This window comes from Aphis gossypii, chromosome 1 (assembly GCF_020184175.1).
Source record: "Aphis gossypii isolate Hap1 chromosome 1, ASM2018417v2, whole genome shotgun sequence".
Taxonomy (NCBI): Eukaryota; Metazoa; Arthropoda; class Insecta; order Hemiptera; family Aphididae; genus Aphis; species Aphis gossypii.
The window spans coordinates 74,599,953-74,616,439 of NC_065530.1; the positions used below are offsets into that span (position 1 = coordinate 74,599,953).

A 16,487-nucleotide genomic window follows, 5' to 3' on the forward strand; every position below is an offset into this window, starting at 1 on the left:
AAATTTATTATTTTAGTTTCGTGATTCAAAAATGAATAATATTTAGACATTTTCATTTCAAAATATGTTTGCTCTTTTAGTGTTATTTATATACTTAGAAATTTAAACTTACAAAAGAAATTATAATAATATATAATAATTATGTAATTTAATTTATATTTTCAATCATTATACTTACCAGTTACCAAAAGTGATCACTTTTGATATAAAAATTAAAAATGCTTTCAAACAGTACTGGAATTTTGTTTAGCAAACTGTCTTTTTCTTATAGCGTGTTTTTTAGAACATTCCATCCTCAAAATGTTCAGAGCATATTCATTAGTACTATAATTTTTTTATCATAGCTTCTTTATGTGTTTTCATTAATTGATATATACTTATGAGTTAAGACAAACGAAAGACAATTTATCTATTAAATATCAATAGCAACTTACATGTATAAACGGTTTAAACTGATTAGTATAAACTCATATTTTGTGTAATTAAAAATATAATTTTTATTAATACATTGTTTGATAGCACTAAACTATAGTTTTTTTAAAAAAAAAACAATACTTGCACTATTGCAATTTAAAAATATAAAATTCAAGAATAATTAAATATGTGGTTTTTAATAACACGGCTTGGAACTTGTAGACAAAATTTAAATTGGAATTTGGGTGGGAACAATTAGGATTACAGTGTTGCCATTTACTTTAGAGAATAGAGAATTTACAATATTCGCACACACTTTAAACCATAAATGAAAATTATAATTTTCTTAGTAATTAAAAAAGTATATGATCTAGACAATTAAATCACAGATATGTATTATAGTGAATTAAATTAAATACTGACAATTTTGAAATGACACAGTCACACAGATTATTCTGTGGTATAAATTCAACCATGGTTCAGGTATAATGATATTAATTACTTTATCAGTATGTGATAATATTGATAAGAATGATTATCATTTCTTAGTAAGTAATATTATTAAAACCATTATTATATTATTTTATTCTGTTTTCTGTGGTGTTAACTTTTAAACTTAGTATTTAACTTACAACTTACTCTAATAAATTACTATAAATTTTAATTACTATTCGCTGCTCATCAACCATCAGTGACCAATATCAGTTTTCTACTGGGCTAAACAATTCAATAGGTACTTAAATGTTCTGATTATTAACTAATAACTAGGTACTTATAATTTTTATGTTTTATGATTTTAATAAAAGTTAAAAATTAATTTATACCTAGTAATTTTAGCTAATGCTGTATTTTATTTTACTTTTTGTATAAATTAACTAATTATTTACAGTAAAATTTTAGATTTATAGAAACAACCAATATAATTTTATAAAGATGTCGGGTCTAGTTAAACATTCTATAAATAATATAAACAAGTGGTGTTCAATGACTATGGTCGTACGAAGTTTAAATTCCTGGACTGGTGGAAAAAAATATCCTGGATTTACATATTACCCTAGGTAAAGTTTTCATTTGTGTTCAGTATAAAATATTTTATTGATTGATTTATAAATGTTTTCAGAGAAGGCGAAGTGGACCCACCATATACGGCGACAAAATTATTCATGGTTCAAAGAGTTAAATCATATTTATATAATCCATATTGGCAAAAAAAAATATTGACTGATATGGGCTTAGATCACAAAGTAATATATTCTTATTAAATTAGTTTTAAACAATTTAGATTCCTTATTATATAAAACAAAAAAAAAATTACAGCATGAAAGTATCATTAGTATTAAGTTCTATTTATAAATTTAGACTCATCCTCAATTTATTTACTCGCCATTGTGTAATTAAGTAAATCAAAAAACATTAGAATCAAATAGTAGTGTTTTTTTTTTTATTATTTTATTAAAATTAATAGTTATGATCAAAATTGAGTATGGTGATACCCAAATTAAATTACCTAATTATCAGATGTTATTTTAATTTATAATTCATAGTACATGTAGATTGTAGGTATTGTAAAATTTGATAAAACTCAGAAAAAATACATTTGTTCGTAAAATATTAATTTATCATAAAAATTTAATATGAAAAAAATCTATTAATTATTTTTATTTCTAAACATAGAAATAAAACATTTCATTATATTTTATTAAAATGCATAACATTTATTTTGTTATAGGGTAGTGATATAGCTATTGTAAAAAATACACCAGAAATGAACGCACGACTATGGAAAGTTAAACATTTAATAAAAATAACACCAATACAAACACCTGACGGATTACCAGAAAAAGATGATTATTGGGGTACACATTTAGATACTGAGGGAGTGTTTAGAGTTTCCAAAAAATTTTTACCTGATTCAAAGCGATTAGAAGCTACCAAAGACTTTGAAAAATTGGCCAAACGAGTAGATAAAGATTCAGTAGAAAAAAATTGTCGTAACAAGTGGTTGAATCCATGGTCAACTATTGTATAATTTAAGATTATTGTTTTTTGTAGTAATATAAAATACCTAAGTATAATGTATTTTCAATTATTATTTTTTATGGATTTAGTTCAATGAAAAACGATAATATAATTACGTTTATGAAAAATAAACCTAATTTTATCAATATAGTTTCTATTTTTTTTCTTTTGGAGGTAACTCAATAATATATAAAAAATATTTGTATATTATATTTTAAATCAAATTTATGTATACTGAAAATATCATGAAATGTTTTTATAGTATGCTTTTATGTACTATAAATTGTTAATAATGTAGTAAACAAGGGTACATAAAATCTATGTTTTACTTTAAAAATAAATATGATTTCAGTTTTAAAATAATATAAAAAATGACTGCAATAATTATTTATTTATTATTGTTTTAGTAATAATTTCCAACAAAAAAAAGTATTAAAATTAAAAATAAATACAAAAACAAAATACTTATTATTATAAGTATAAACTATTTCACAAGATTATTTATAAAGGTTTTACTTCGATGGCAAATATGAGAGCACGTTAGTGTATACGGTGGTCAGTGATCCAGCATTATAGTTCAACAAGATAGCCGATGAACAACGGACATAAACCTTATGAGTCGGAAAAGACTGGGAAGTCATTACGATACATCTTAAAAACACGAATAACCAAATAAATAATAACGAGTGAAGAGACCTTTTTTACTTTTTATTACCTGTGTAAGAATTTAATACCTATTAAAATTTAAATGATCACTTATTAGTTTCTGTGATTCTATTTATTGGTTAAAAAAATATATATTTACTATAAATATTCAAATTTCATGTTTCTATAATTGGAAATTATTAAAAAAAATTGCAATAATACTGGATTAAGTTGTATCTTCATTACCTAAAGATGTAACTTCATTTTAATTAAATTCATAATTTTCATTAGGTAATGTTATTTTACAACTCATAGTTATGGATTTTCAATAATTATATATGACCAACTTAGATTATCAATCAAATTTATTGTTTATTCTCAAGACAGTTAATACTATGTTATATTGCTACATATATTATGTCATATTTTTACGTCTATAGTATTATAGTTCTTTACGCTTGAATTTAAGAGTAAATGGATGGGTTATAAATTATAATACATAAATAAAAATATTTTAGGTAGGAACCGTTTCTAATTATATCATAAATGATAATCAATAAGATATTTAAATATTCGGGGACACATGTTTTTTTTTAAATTTTTTTCTCCCCAATGATTTGTTTTCATTTGAAAAGCTAATATTTTATGCTAAGAGTAACAATAATAATAAATATTAGGATGTACATTGTGAAGTGAGAGTCTACACATAACTTAGTTGCAACTGTTGTCACTAGTCCTAACTAACATTTGATAAATATTCATTATTCGTGGGTGAATTAGAAATACCTAATAGAAATCATTAGGGTAGATACTGACTACTGAGGTTATTGGTTAATAGGTACTTAATAAAATTTATATAAAAGTACAGGAAAAATGGACCGTCTTGTATCCAAAAAGCCAATACAAAACACCGAAATCATTCCTATTTTTCATTTTTAAGAGTATACCTAGCTACAAAAGAGAGATTATATCTCTTATTGCATAAATAATTAGAAATATTTTTCTGACGCATGATCGTACTTAAAATTGAACCAGATCGCATTGAAATGAATCATTAAGTATACGAATTTAAGATTTATATGAGTGAGAAATTATATTTATTTTCTAATACGATAGTAATGTGTAATTTTCCTCACCACCTTCAATTCATAAACGACGTACAATGACATCGTTCATGTCGTTTATGAGGTATTACACGAGGCGCGTTTTTTTTATTGTGGTGTCCCCATTAGGCCTAATCCACATCGTAAGCGAATACGAGCAAACATCGATCGACAATAATAATTGATAACAAAGATATTATTAAGATTGTTAACTGTACTTTTTCGGGTATAAAATGCGTCCCATACGCCATTATAAATAATAAATAATATATCGGTAAAACAAATAAATATTGAATTATGCATTGAATAAGAAGTTAGTTAAAATAATTTTAGTTTTGTCGTAGCACGGCATTCGCTCATTTCCAGCTTACTAGTGTTGAATTTAAATTCATATTTAATTATCTTACGAAATAAGTGAGGCTGTAAATGTTCGATATTAAATTAGTTTAGTTAACATATTTAGATGGATAATAAATCGCAAATTCTTGTGTTCGTAAAACAAAATTAATATAAAAAAAATAGTCATTACATTACATAAAAATACCCTTCCTCCAGGTACTACTATTTAAATTCAACACTTTTTAATTCTTAAAATATACTTAATATATAAATGTATACTATATAATAATATGTGTACTCAATAATATATAAATCTATAAAAATTATAAATATCTATGTACTAAAAGTATTAAATGTTTGTAAATATTTAGATTAGACAGACAGCTATTATTTTAGCTGATAGCTGAACTGTTAAAATAACAATAGGTACGCTAAATTTTTTAGTCTATAAGAGTATAATAATTGAAATAAATGAATGTTATTTCACAATAAATATACGTTATTTAATTTGGATTTTAGTTCTAATGATCAGCCGTGTTTGAGATAAAATTATTTTCTAAAATAATAATAATAATAATAATAAGTGATCTAAATGGTCATAACTATGTATTTTTGGCAAGAGACAGGGAACACAGTATTTTATTTTTATCATTATCTAAAGGCCTTGCTTTGTCGTGATAGCCATAAGTCTTTGTCATTTGCTATGTTTTTCAATTTTGAATAGGTTGTGACTTCCAAGAGATGTTTGAGGTCCCGGAAAGTTGGAAATATGATGTTCTTGGCCGACTTCTTGACTTTTTCCCCAAGATCTTTCCTTCAAAAATATTTTTCATACATGTGTTATGTCTGAGTAGGTGCCCTATTAATTTAATTTTCCTTTTTAATATGTGTTTTATTATATTCCTTTTTAGTTTTTTCTTTTACATCTTTTAACACTTGCTCATTTGTTTTCCTTTCAACCCATGATGTTTTGTTCATTTTTCTCCAAATCCACATTTCCATTGCTTCTAAACGGTCCTTTTTCATTTTTCCTGATAGTCTAAGTTTCATATCCATATAGTAACACACTCCACACAAATATTTTGATGAATTTTATTTTCGTTTCGATGTAGAAGTGTTTGCTAGTTTTTGTTTTGGTACCGTTTTATTTTAGTTCACCGTATTTTACTCTTATGAGGACATTGTACCCGCATGTGTTGCCACGGCCTTACACACGTAGGGCATAGCAAATTTTTATTCACCAGTTTCAAAAGTATACTGTTAGTTTTGATATTAGAGTGAATCGACCACCTATTATATAATTTAAATGTAAGATTATTATCTAAAGCCCCACGTAGATTTTTATTGATATTATTATTTTTAAGTAACTTATGATCATTTTAAAGTGTAGAGTTTTAAAAAGGGGAATTACCCGTTTCCACCAAAATTTGAAATGACCGATTCCGCCATCGCCCGTTTCCGCCAATTTAAGAAAAGGTTCGATTCCCGTTTCCGCCAATTTACCTTCTATGGTAAAATTATTGTAATATATTCCATATTTTTGGTACATGGTTTATAATATGATAATTGATAACATTAAATATTGAAAAATATATAAATAACTAATAAATCAAATAATAAATACATAATATTTTGTCATAGTTTTAATACATATAATAATAAAGTAAAAATCACTTATTCATAATTAATATACACAATGTTTTGTCATAGTTTTTATAAAAATAATAATAAAGCAAAAAAGATTTTTCAATAAATATAGTAATTAAAATAATTAAAAAGTCATAATATTTTGTAAATTTATTTAACATAATTAAATGCAACACTCTTTACGTACGAATAACGCGATATTAGTTTATTTTTAAAATCAGTTATAGCGTTATTAGTCCTAGCACATAACCTTTTCATACTGTCCAATTTTTTTTTTACAATTATTCACCTTACATGGATTTATAAATAATCACTACGTTCCACTAGTATTTTGTTTATTACCTGATAAAAAACAAGAAACCTATTTCAAAGTATTAAGTGTTATAAGAACTAAATGTAATGAATATGATTTAATATTAATTCCAAAAAGTATAGTAATAGACTTTGAAATAGCGATTCATAATTCTGTCAAATTAGTATGGTCTAGTTGTGCCATCAAAAGATGTAGATTTCATACATTTCATTCAGTCGTGGTATAGGAAAATTCAAGAACTTGGCTTAATTGAAGATTACAAAAAAAATAATTGGTTAAAGCACACATTTGGATTGATGTATTTATTTATTTATTTTTTTTTTTATTTATTTATTTATTTATTTTTTTTATTTATGTATTTTTTTTTTTTATTTAATTTATTTATTTTTTTTATTTTTTTTTTATTTTTTTATTTTTTTTATTTATTTATTTATTTTTTTTTTTTATTTATGTATTTAAATCCAGAAGACGTATCAGATTGTTTTGTATTTGATTTAATATCAGATATGCCAGATAATCATCAATATACACAATATACAGATTATTTATTAGAAACTTATATACACGAAAATTCAAATTTCCTCCAAAAATATGGGCATGCATGACAGAAAGTTTATGTCTAACAACTAATAATTGTGAATCGTTTCATTCATACTTCAATCAACAGTTTTATAAATCACACCCAAATATAAGTATATTTTTAAAAATTTTGGTTGAAAATGTCCAGACGGACACTTACATTAAAATAAAAAGCGCAAATTTAAATATTCCAAATACCCCAAAAAATAAACCCACTTGGTTAAAATGTGCTAGGACTAATAACGCTATAACTGATTTTAAAAATAAACTAATATCGCGTTATTCGTACGTAAAGAGTGTTGCATTTAATTATGTTAAATAAATTTACAAAATATTATGACTTTTTAATTATTTTAATTACTGTATTTATTGAAAAATCTTTTTTGCTTTATTATTATTTTTATAAAAACTATGACAAAACATTGTGTATATTAATTATGAATAAGTGATTTTTACTTTATTATTATATGTATTAAAACTATGACAAAATATTATGTATTTATTATTTGATATTTATTAGTTATTTATATATTTTTCAATATTTAATGTTATCAATTATCATATTATAAACCATGTACCAAAAATATGGAATATATTACAATAATTTTACCATAGCAGGTAAATTGGCGGAAACGGGAATCGAACCTTTTTTTTAAATTGGCGGAAACGAGCGATGGCGGAATCGGCCATTTCAAATTTTGGCGGAAACGGGTAATTCCCCTTTTTGAAACTCTACATTTTAAAATGATCATAAGTTACTTAAAAATAATAATATCAATAAAAATCTACGTGGGGCTTTAGATAATAATCTTACCTTTAAATTATATAATAGATCAATTCACTCTAATATCAAAACTAACAGCATACTTTTGAAACTGGTGAATAAAAATTTGTTATGTCGTACGCGTGTAAGACACAGACAACACATACCGATTCAATGCCCTCTTATTTCTTCAATATCATTTTGATCACAATCTACAATGCTGTATGAAATAATGGTAACGGTTCATATATTACTATCAATAATAGTAAAAACACATTTTTTTAGAAAAATTTTTTATTTATTTTTTTTAAAAATGTCGTTTAAAAAATAATTTGTAATCATTAATGTGTGTAAAATTAACAAAGTTTTGACAAAAATTAAATAAATTATAAATTATTATTAAAAATATGTTAATTGTTTTACAAAAATAAAATATTTATATAGCTACTTAAAAATGACTGTATTTTTATGTAGGTAATGTTAGTATTAAAAATGAATCTCATACAAAAATTAACTATTATTTCTATGTATGACCGAATTTTTTATGTTAAAAATGGTCTTATAAATTCTCGTTAATTTATAGTACGTTATAGTTTAGTATTATTTAAAATGGTTTAGTACTAATTATGACGTCAATACACCTTGCATTAAAACAACGATAGGTATACATAATGAAAATTAAATTGTCATAGGTAATTCTACTCTCATTTTTTAGATAGATTTGTTCAACCGTTGTATTACTAAATATTTTGAAAATAGCAAAAACTTGTTTCTACTATGATTGATATTTTTAATACATGAACGATTAGCATTATTTGTGACAGCAATTGTGAAACAAAATGATGTTAGTTTTGCACATCACATTTTTAACATATTCTCTAACCCTCCCAATATAAAATCTGTTGTTATTTTTTGCGTTGCATAATAATTTTTCTATTCTAGATTAATATTTTCTTGTGAAACTCATTCTGTTTTAAACAATGAAATTGATCAACGTATTTTGTGATTCTGTATTTTTCATATCTCCCAATGAATTCGATGAAGGTCCAATACAGATTTAAATTTCACTACAAACACAATTCTTTGACTTATAAAATAAAAAACTAAGTCCCTCTGTTTTCTAAACCAAAAATAAATAGTAAAATACCATTCTATGATCACTTTTATTAATTTTTAAAAATAATTTTATAATGTCGACCTTTAAAACCAAAAAACCGTTTTTTTTTTAAAATACTAACAAGAGTTTCAAGTGATAAAATGTTGTTGCATAAAAACTGAACGTTCAATAGATTAGATAATGCAAATAGACGGGCGAATGTAAGTTCCTACACAGTAAAAAGCAGGTACATGTGTAAGTTTCTACACTACATATATTATAAGTTATCAATCTAATATCAGTTATATCATTATAATGCTGTCATACATTTTAACCCTTTATTCTATATAATATATCATTTATAAGCTATCTATCTAATTTATTAAATTTAATAATATTGTAATATACTAATAATTTATAATTCTAAAAAAAAATATAAGTAATACATTCTATATAATATTTAATAATTTACCTAATAAATATTATTAATATTATTTTTTTTACAATTATAAATTATTATTATTTTTTAAATTATTAAATTTAATAAATTAGATAGATAGCTTATAAATTATACATCATATGGAATAAAGGATTAAAATGTATGACAGTATTATATGATATAACTGATATAAGATTGATAAATGATAACTTATGATATATAGGTGCGCGTAGTGTAGGAACTAACATGGATACCTGTCTTTCACCGTGTAGGAATTTACGATTCCCCAAATAGACTGCTGATGGAAAAATATTACTCTTCTAGCCCAACTAATTAATAATCATATTAAAAATATTATTTTTTTAGTACTCGTATGTATAGTTATATTAGTGCGTTGACTGGTTGCCGCTTTATCCGTACCTATCTATTATAATTGTAAAATAATGGATATAAGAACCGATATTATACAATATAATATACATAATATAAACAACTATAATTTCTCTGCTGCAGATTTAATTATATATTATATGTTTTTAAATATTACAATAAAAAAAGGTATCAATGAGGTTACTATGTTAACACAATTATATTAATTTTTAATTGTTTGGGTAGCATTAAATAAAATTTCTGTTTAAAATAATAATATATAATATGTTAAACTAAATGGCTGACAGGTATTATCGCATTATGGTGTGGTGAAGAGTGGAAAAAATTACCGATACCTCTCATTACATAAAAATAATAATAATACTTTTTAAATAGATAACAACAAAAATGTTATTCTGCAGCGGAGACAAATACTATTTTTAAGACACTAAGATAGTTATATTACTTACAGATTAAGACTTAAGAATAAAAATACATTACGATATCACTCTACTAATCTTACCGTCATCACAATTAACCGTTTTACAATTAATCTAAGCTGACCTGTGAGAATGGTGTTACATTTTCACTGTTTCGCGGACCCATCGCAAACTTCATTTTTTGTCGTTTTTGAATACAATAGCTTGATGTGTATACTTAGAAATGCAGTTATTATAACGCCAAAATAATTTAAGTCTACTCCAAAATATTCTTGATATATATATTATATAATTATAAGAAATAAAAAAATGAAAAATATTTAAATTAATTTTCTTCGAAAAATAAAATAAAATCGGCACTGAAGAAGTAGTATTCTTTTAAAATTATAACGACTGACGAATAAATATCTAGTTATTATGTAAAAATAATAGAACTTGTAACTTTATACGAAATGAAAAATTCGAAAACTGTCAAAACGTATTAGGTAATAAATAAATTATTGATATTTTCATTATAATAATAAAAAATTTTAATTGTGGCCAGCACAATTTTTTATACACTTCTTTTCAGCCAACATAGTATTATTTTATTATTAACATCACTGTTCACTTGAATAATTCTAAGTAATAATATTCTTGATATAAATATTATATTTATAATAAAAAAATTAAAAAATATTTAAATTAATTACCATTAATAAATAAAATAAATCGACACTGAAAAATTATTACTTTAAAATTATAAGGACTACGAATGAATAGTTATTATGGAAAAATATAAAACTCGCAACTTTATACGGAATGAAAATTTTGAAAACTGACATAACGTACCCATATTAGATAATAAATAAATTATTGTAATTTTTATTATAGTAATGAAAAATGTTTTTGTGGCCAGCACAATTTTTTATACACTTCTTTTCAGCCAATAAAGCTTTATTAAATTATTAACATTACTTACATTACTGTTTACTTATTAAATAATAATTTATTTGTGTGTTCACCTATTTAGGGAACACTGGATTTCTTAGCCGGATTATTTTTGAAAAAAGTCGATTTTTTTTTTACAAGGTGGTGGTATATAAATACACATTTTTAGATACATTTCAAAAAGTTTTTAAATTTTGGTCTCCGCATTCGCAGTAAAAAATTTTTTTATAGCTACACTTATTTAAAACATCATACTCGGATAGGGCTATTTTTTAAGTAATTTTGATGTATCAACTATGGTTCAAAATTAAAAAATGACTAAATAATACCCATGACAAATTTAATAAATAATACATTTTTTTTATTATTTTTAAAAATTTATAAAATCATTTAGTATTAATTCTAATTGATTACTTTTTGAATATTTGTACTCTTTTTTTTATAAACAACACTAAGATAATATGGGTATAATTATTTATTATTATTATAATTATTATTTGCATTGATGATAAAAATTATTGATATTACAATAAAAATCCTTCGTAAACTAGATGTAAAAATGGCTAAGTAAAAAAAAATATAAGAGTTAGAAATAGAATATTATTGATAGTTAATTTGGTTATTTATTAAATAAAAACGCATAAATTCACATTTATTAACATTCAGACATAAATAATTCGTTCTACACCACGGAAGTAAGTTATTTATAATAATCTTTAACACATGTTTATTTTTTCTATACTGGACACAAAATCAAGTAATTACGAAACAATAAACATAATTTATTGACACTGTATTTTGTAAAGGTTCCGGTGGTTTGCCAAAAATGATCAGTCTCCTTCGACAAACTTAAACCTTCAACATCTAAAAGAAAAAAAAAACAGCCAAGAAGGATCGCAATGAAGAAACAGACCAGCTCAGCAGACAGAAAACAAGCTGCCACCACGCCATTTCCACCGAAGACACATTGTGGGATGCCTACTTCACTAACTGACGGCACACACCCAGCGAGCACCTCTCAGGCCTAGTAATCGACCACCGGTATCGATCCTGGCCGGACGTCCGTGGTCCGACGAACACCCTTGACGTGCCGTCGAACGGTGCCGCAGTCGCAGTGAAACAGGCATCCGCGGTGTATCCGCGGACCGCGGTGCATCCGACACATACCCGCCGCTGCAGACAAATAATGGATTTCTTTCGTAAGTATAAGTGGAATAATGGAATATGGCTCCTGGCGATACCACTATAAAAAAACGCGCCTATGCTAATACCCATGGGCTATGGTGGTGTGGACATTTAGCAGTCTACATCATTATTGAACGAGGATTATAACGTGAATTGACAAAAGATAATTAAACAACACAATTAGTTATAATAATAATAGGTAATATTTCACTATAACTAAAACTTAGGTTATACTTAAAAATAACTGTCACAGAATACACGAATAAAAAAGGGGGTAAAGAGAACCGATGGCATTCGTGAGAATTGAACTATATTATGGTCACTGCAGGTTATCTATATTCATGGTTGCTGCAGGTGGTTCCATGATAGGTAGAGTGCAGATGGTGCAGTGCTGTATAAAATATATGACCATGATGGACAGTAGCAGCTATCTTGAACAATTTATTGTACAGGTACTCACTTTAAAAAATCTAGTACAGACAGTATCCCCACCAATATTTAAAGTTTATTTTAAACTTTTAAAGTGATTTTTGATTTTTTTAGAATTGGCTACCTATATAAAAACTTGAATTTTAAAATGTATTCTCTTCATACATTTCACACATAATATTTACCAAGTCCGAGTTTGCGTGAATACATTTAACTATCCATAAAAGGGGTGTTTGAGCACCGTTTTGATGTGTGATAGTCGCCACTGCATACATCAAAATTACTTTAAAAAATAGCCCTATCCGAATATGATGTTCAAAAAAGGTGTAGCTATTAAAAAAAAAACTTACTGCGAATGCGGAGACCAAAATTTCAAAAAAATTTGAAATGTATCTAAAAATGTGTATTTACCTATATTCCACCAGCTTGTAAAAAAAAAATTTTTTCAAAAATAATCCGGAAGAAAAATTCAGTGTTCCCTAAATTGGTGAACATACTGTATATTATAATTAGCTATTACTATTATAACATTTATATGAAATTATTTAATTATAATGTTTAAATAATATAATAAAAATATATTTTACTTCGTTATAACATATTATGCATGGCTAAATAGACAGGCATGTCAGCAAGATAATCAAAATACACTATCAATACGCAGTTTACTCCAGATGACGTCACGTTCCCGCCGTTTTCAAATAAGCCATGATTACACATTCAATATTGCAAAATTAATTTTTTTAACTTTACTAATGATATTTGATTTACTTGTTAATATATCTTTATCTATAATAATTACACTATTATTAGGTCTAATACCCATACTGAAACAAATACAATTCGGAATATATGTAATTATTAATTGTGGTGAAGGATTTATATTCATTAACTTTGAATATAAATGTATCTTTTGTAAAATATTATAATATTCATCATTTATTATATGCGTTTGATTATTTTTTATAATATATTTTAACCATAAATCATACAAACAAAAATAATAAAAAAATAATATTATATATAATATTATCATATTTATTTTTTTACTGGATAGTTTTCCCTGTATTTATTGATCTCAATTTTAGATTCTAAAATATACATCGATTATTGTATAATTATGTATTAATACAACAATCCATTATTTATAATGTCCGTAATTAACTCTGTAAATATAATAATTTCTAACATTGTTGATTCGTTTGTATTCGAGTCTTTCATTGGATTTTTTTCTGATGTTGTTTCATATTTATTAGTTTTACGAATTGAAGGTAAAACTTCAGCGCACACCCATTCGACGAAGTTTTCAGCTTTAGGCATTTGAGATCGGAGTATAAACATATTCATACCCATTTCGTTTACAAATGTAGTTTGTGGATGAGTTCCAGGGATGTCACGATATTGATCATTTATCAATAATGTTAAATTTTCATAAGACATTGTATATTTATCATCAATATATTTTGAAATAGAAACATAAGGATCTTCTAATTCTAAAGCTCGAGCTAAATCAACTCCTTTAAACCATACATTTCCATTCATATCAATAAGAACAGATACGTCTACACACCCAAACATATATATTGTGTCCAACTTTCGTTGTTTTCGCTTTAGTACATTTTTTATCTAATGCTCGTCGTTTGCGTTTTCGTGAAGTTGATTTTGATATTTTTTCATTAACAATATTTTTATTATTTACAGACATGATGAAAATTAGTTGTACCTAATTAGTTGTATAGAAATATAGGTATCTAAATAATTATTAACACGTTAAAACCCAAAATATATTATAGTATACAAATTTGAATTTATTTTTATTTATTTAAATAAAATTCGAATTTAAAAATTAAATTTGGGGCTTAAAGGGTTAAATTGTATTGTTGAATTGATGGTCCAAAACAGGGGTTTTCATACAAACTATTAGGTCTTAAAGGGTTAAAACGCCATGTTATAATGAAATATACTACTATATAATAATGAATTTTATTGTTCTACAAAATATAATATAAGTATAGTCAGCAGCAGGTGTATATTATGTATAATATCTGTATTGCGAAAACTATACATAATATATCAAAAGTACAAAGTTCTTTTATTCTGCATGTTCTAAGAAAATAACATGTGAGTAATTGATAAACTTTGTTTGGATAGGAATTTCTAACGATTGTAGATTATAAATTGTAACTCTTGTTTTTTATCTTTAATAATAAAGGTCGTATCATTCCGACTTATAAATGTATACAACACGCTATTTATGTTACGAAATAGTTAGTTTACTGTTTGAAACTAAAAGAAACAAGTGTTTTTTTATCCGTTAGAATGAATTACGTTACTTTTATTTACAGTTTCTTAATTGTAAACGCGTTTTTCAAATCAGTTCGTTCGAAATGTTGCGACGCTTCCTGGACTACGTATAAAGGAGACACTTATTGCGCGGATGGAAAATATTTAATAGGAACTTATTGTTCTAACGGTCCGTGTAATATATTCGGTTGCAACTGTGATGGCGGTTGTATTACGAGAGACACATCGTGGATACGAGGCGACATCGTGGGATGTAGAAGAGTCCCATCGTCTTTTCCATCATTTCCGTATATACACGCGTTCATATACGCAGGTAACGGTCGCATTATAGAAGTCATTCCGAATAAAGTCAACAACGGATCGATGGCGGATCAATTGAACGACGGAGAAACCGATTTTTGTATAGTTATGAATGAAATGATTTTCAGACAGTTAAGAAAATCCGAATATTCGTTTACACGGGATAGACAAACCATAATCAAAAGAGCGGAAAGCATAGTTAACGAAAACTGGCCTTATTCGTTCTTGAATGATAATTGTCAACATTTTATATCATATGTATTGACAAATGATAGACTTCATAAGTTACCGGGACTTGATGTAGATCAATCAGGTCATATACCCTCTAGAGGACACATTCCAATGAGCCAAATAGCTAGAGATAATAGTGCTTATCCGTTAATACGTGCGTAATTTTAAATCCATTTTGAATTGTCTTTGGATTAGATTGATTACAATCAGATTATAATAGTTTACTGTTATAATTATTATAATAAATATTATATTATTACTATAATAATATAATAATTAGACCTAATCTAAGGGTTAAAGGCAATTCAAAATGGATTTAAAATCTATATTATGTATAAATGTTTTATTGACAAATTCTAAAAAAATGTTATATTCTTCTACGTCTTTAAATATGTATAAAATATTATTTTCAATTTTCCTGAAAGTGTTTGATCCTGAAAGTGGCCAACACACAAACACCATTGAAGGCCTTTGGCGGCACGCTAAATTTTCTTTACCTCAATTCCATAGAAAAAAACAATTTATTGCTGGATACTTGGCCAAATTTATGTTCCAAAAAATGTGTAAAGCACAAAAATTAGATCCTTTGGTTGAATTTTTTAAAATGGCTGGATCTATCTATGATGCAACAAAAGTTGATTCTGTTGAGATAGACTAGATAGAGGAAACTGAGGAGTCCGAAAGTGAAAATGAGTCACTCAGTGGAGATGATGAATGTATTTTATAATTTTGTATAGGTAATTTATAATTTGTTTATAATTTATTGAAAAATGTTATTAAATATATTTCACATTTTTACAGTATTTATTTACTATTTATTCACCAAAAAAATGACTACGTCCCACAACTTGTTAAAATAGGTACGTAAAAAAAAATATTAAAATTTCTTATAGGCGCTGCGCGTGGCAGTAAAGTAGTATGTTGCGCGCAAGCGCATAAACG

The 16,487-nt window shown here is 25.5% G+C and overlaps 2 protein-coding genes across 5 annotated transcripts; both read left to right on the plus strand.

Moving 5' to 3' along the window:
* The first annotated feature begins 990 nt into the window (after positions 1 to 990).
* Positions 991 to 2,583, plus strand: LOC114119932 (uncharacterized). Of its 4 annotated transcripts, none has more exons than XM_050198237.1 (4): positions 991 to 1,182; positions 1,304 to 1,472; positions 1,535 to 1,658; positions 2,144 to 2,583. In XM_050198237.1, exons 2-4 carry the CDS (start codon positions 1,348 to 1,350, stop codon positions 2,441 to 2,443), a joined length of 549 nt encoding a protein of 182 aa, XP_050054194.1. In that variant the 5' UTR covers positions 991 to 1,182; positions 1,304 to 1,347; the 3' UTR covers positions 2,444 to 2,583. The 4 variants fall into 4 exon arrangements, with proteins under 4 accessions (XP_050054194.1, XP_050054195.1, XP_027837476.1 ...); XM_050198238.1 differs by having other exon boundaries at positions 1,315 to 1,472; XM_027981675.2 differs by having other exon boundaries at positions 991 to 1,147.
* Positions 2,584 to 14,928: 12,345 nt separating this feature from the next.
* Positions 14,929 to 16,348, plus strand: LOC114119961 (uncharacterized). The gene has a single exon (XM_027981711.2). It carries the CDS (start codon positions 15,030 to 15,032, stop codon positions 15,705 to 15,707), a length of 678 nt encoding a protein of 225 aa, XP_027837512.2. The 5' UTR covers positions 14,929 to 15,029; the 3' UTR covers positions 15,708 to 16,348.
* Positions 16,349 to 16,487: the final 139 nt, after the last annotated feature.

What these genes read in the sequence shown, in the direction of transcription:
- LOC114119961 (XM_027981711.2), top strand. Translation starts at nt 15,030, where the DNA reads ATGAATTACGTTACTTTTATTTACAGTTTCTTAATTGTAAACGCGTTT.
- LOC114119932 (XM_050198237.1), top strand. Translation starts at nt 1,348, where the DNA reads ATGTCGGGTCTAGTTAAACATTCTATAAATAATATAAACAAGTGGTGT. An exon ending in GGATTTACATATTACCCTAG is followed by an intron (nt 1,473 to 1,534) that starts GTAAAGTTTTCA and finishes AAATGTTTTCAG; the next exon opens with AGAAGGCGAAGTGGACCCAC. An exon ending in ATATGGGCTTAGATCACAAA is followed by an intron (nt 1,659 to 2,143) that starts GTAATATATTCT and finishes ATTTTGTTATAG; the next exon opens with GGTAGTGATATAGCTATTGT.